The sequence below is a fragment of the Thermothelomyces thermophilus genome, chromosome 4, assembly GCF_000226095.1.
Source record: "Thermothelomyces thermophilus ATCC 42464 chromosome 4, complete sequence".
In the NCBI taxonomy this organism is placed as follows: Eukaryota; Fungi; Ascomycota; class Sordariomycetes; order Sordariales; family Chaetomiaceae; genus Thermothelomyces; species Thermothelomyces thermophilus.
Window position 1 is genome coordinate 1,296,453 of NC_016475.1, and position 1,403 is coordinate 1,297,855.

The following is a 1,403-nucleotide window of genomic DNA, read 5'->3' on the forward strand; positions in this document are numbered from 1 at the left end:
GAGGGGAGACAAAGTCTACCTAATTGCACGAAACTTACGAACCAAGTAACTAAGCACGAAGCTAGACTTTAAAAAGGTCAGACCCTTCGTTATCAAAGAACGAATTTCGACATCTAACTACCGACTATCGTTACCGTCATCTATGCGACTATAGACGGATGTTTTTTATATTTTACTTCTCGAACTAGTACCGAAAAACGCTAAGGTTATTATATACATCGAAGTAGAAGACGAGGAAAAAGAATAGGATGTCAAAGAAATTCTAGATTTATGTATTATTAACGGAGAACTATAGTATCTAGTTAAATGGCTTGATTTTAGACTAGAGGATAACTTATAGGAACTAGTTAAGAATTTGAACTACCCTAAGAAATTGGAACAGTTCTACTAGCAGAACCCGGATCGACTAAAAGAAAACCCGGGATAGAACCAAAGATAGCGCCCTAGTCGATAGTATCGACGGTATTATTAATCTATAATGAGGGTATAGCAGGCGTCTCTTGCCGCTTAACCTCCTCTAACTCGTCTAAGGTCGACAGACTACGTGCCACCATATTGGTACCTTTCTCTACCAAAAACTCCTTCTGCTAACGAAGATACCGGAGCTATATAAGCTTTTTAAATAACTCATGCTAGGCTTCTTCTAGACGGTATTAGGATTTATCTAGCTCAAGTTTAGTATAACGTTTAGCATCCTTAATATAATGCTACTCCTAAAGAATATAATCCACTAGAACAAATATTAGGAATCATAGTAAAAAAAAAAAAAAAAAAAAAAGGGGAGACAAGCTTACAAGAAGAAAGCGGGATGCTAGAGCCATCGTAAGAACAACCTCGATAAATACAGGCCTTGTAACGCTTTATACGTACAATCATTTTACAGACGAGGCCTTGCGACACGCACCAAGAGCAAGGCATAACAACAAAACCGTTCTTAGCGATGTTCTAAGCAAGGGAAGCACGGTAACGTGTAGAATGCGACTTCCGTTTCTCTATCGGCATTTTGTCAGCATGGCGACTACGACGTAGAAATAGGAAGAATGTAATACTTATAAGCGAAGGGTTGTTAGCGCTATTTGAAACGGCCTAAGAGGGCTTTCAGGTCGAAAGCCTTGAAGGAGGGGCATCGTGTCACGGATAAGCATATAGGCAGCCTAGCAGGCTGTAGCCAGGACGCGGGACATTCTAATAGCTAATCACTCGATAGACTAATCAGAAGATTATCACCGCCAAGACTAAGGTCTTCACTGGTGATAATAACATGTCACCGTCGATAACGCAGAATCACGAAGTGAAAGGAGAAGTGGTATTGGTGATAACTATTAAAGAAGGATAGATAATTGTATATATATAGCTAGCTAGTCACTCGTTATAGTGGACTCTAGGAGTTTGCTAGTGGTAAC

General features: G+C 39.8%; 1 protein-coding gene across 1 annotated transcript; it reads right to left on the reverse strand.

The window, feature by feature from the left end:
* Window positions 1-246: 246 nt before the first annotated feature.
* MYCTH_69778 (uncharacterized protein) lies at window positions 247-1,112 on the reverse strand. Its single transcript, XM_003663871.1, has 3 exons — window positions 1,054-1,112; window positions 795-992; window positions 247-720 (listed from the first exon to the last, which is right to left on the reverse strand). Exons 2-3 carry the CDS (start codon window positions 916-918, stop codon window positions 665-667), a joined length of 180 nt encoding a protein of 59 aa, XP_003663919.1. The 5' UTR covers window positions 919-992; window positions 1,054-1,112; the 3' UTR covers window positions 247-664.
* Between the last annotated feature and the right edge of the window lie 291 nt (window positions 1,113-1,403).

Coding starts and splice junctions, on each gene's coding strand:
- MYCTH_69778 (XM_003663871.1), bottom strand. CDS start 918: ATGCCTTGCTCTTGGTGCGTGTCGCAAGGCCTCGTCTGTAAAATGATT. Junction 721..794: donor TAGCATCCCGCTTTCTTCTT/GTAAGCTTGTCT, acceptor AGTGGATTATAT/TCTTTAGGAGTAGCATTATA.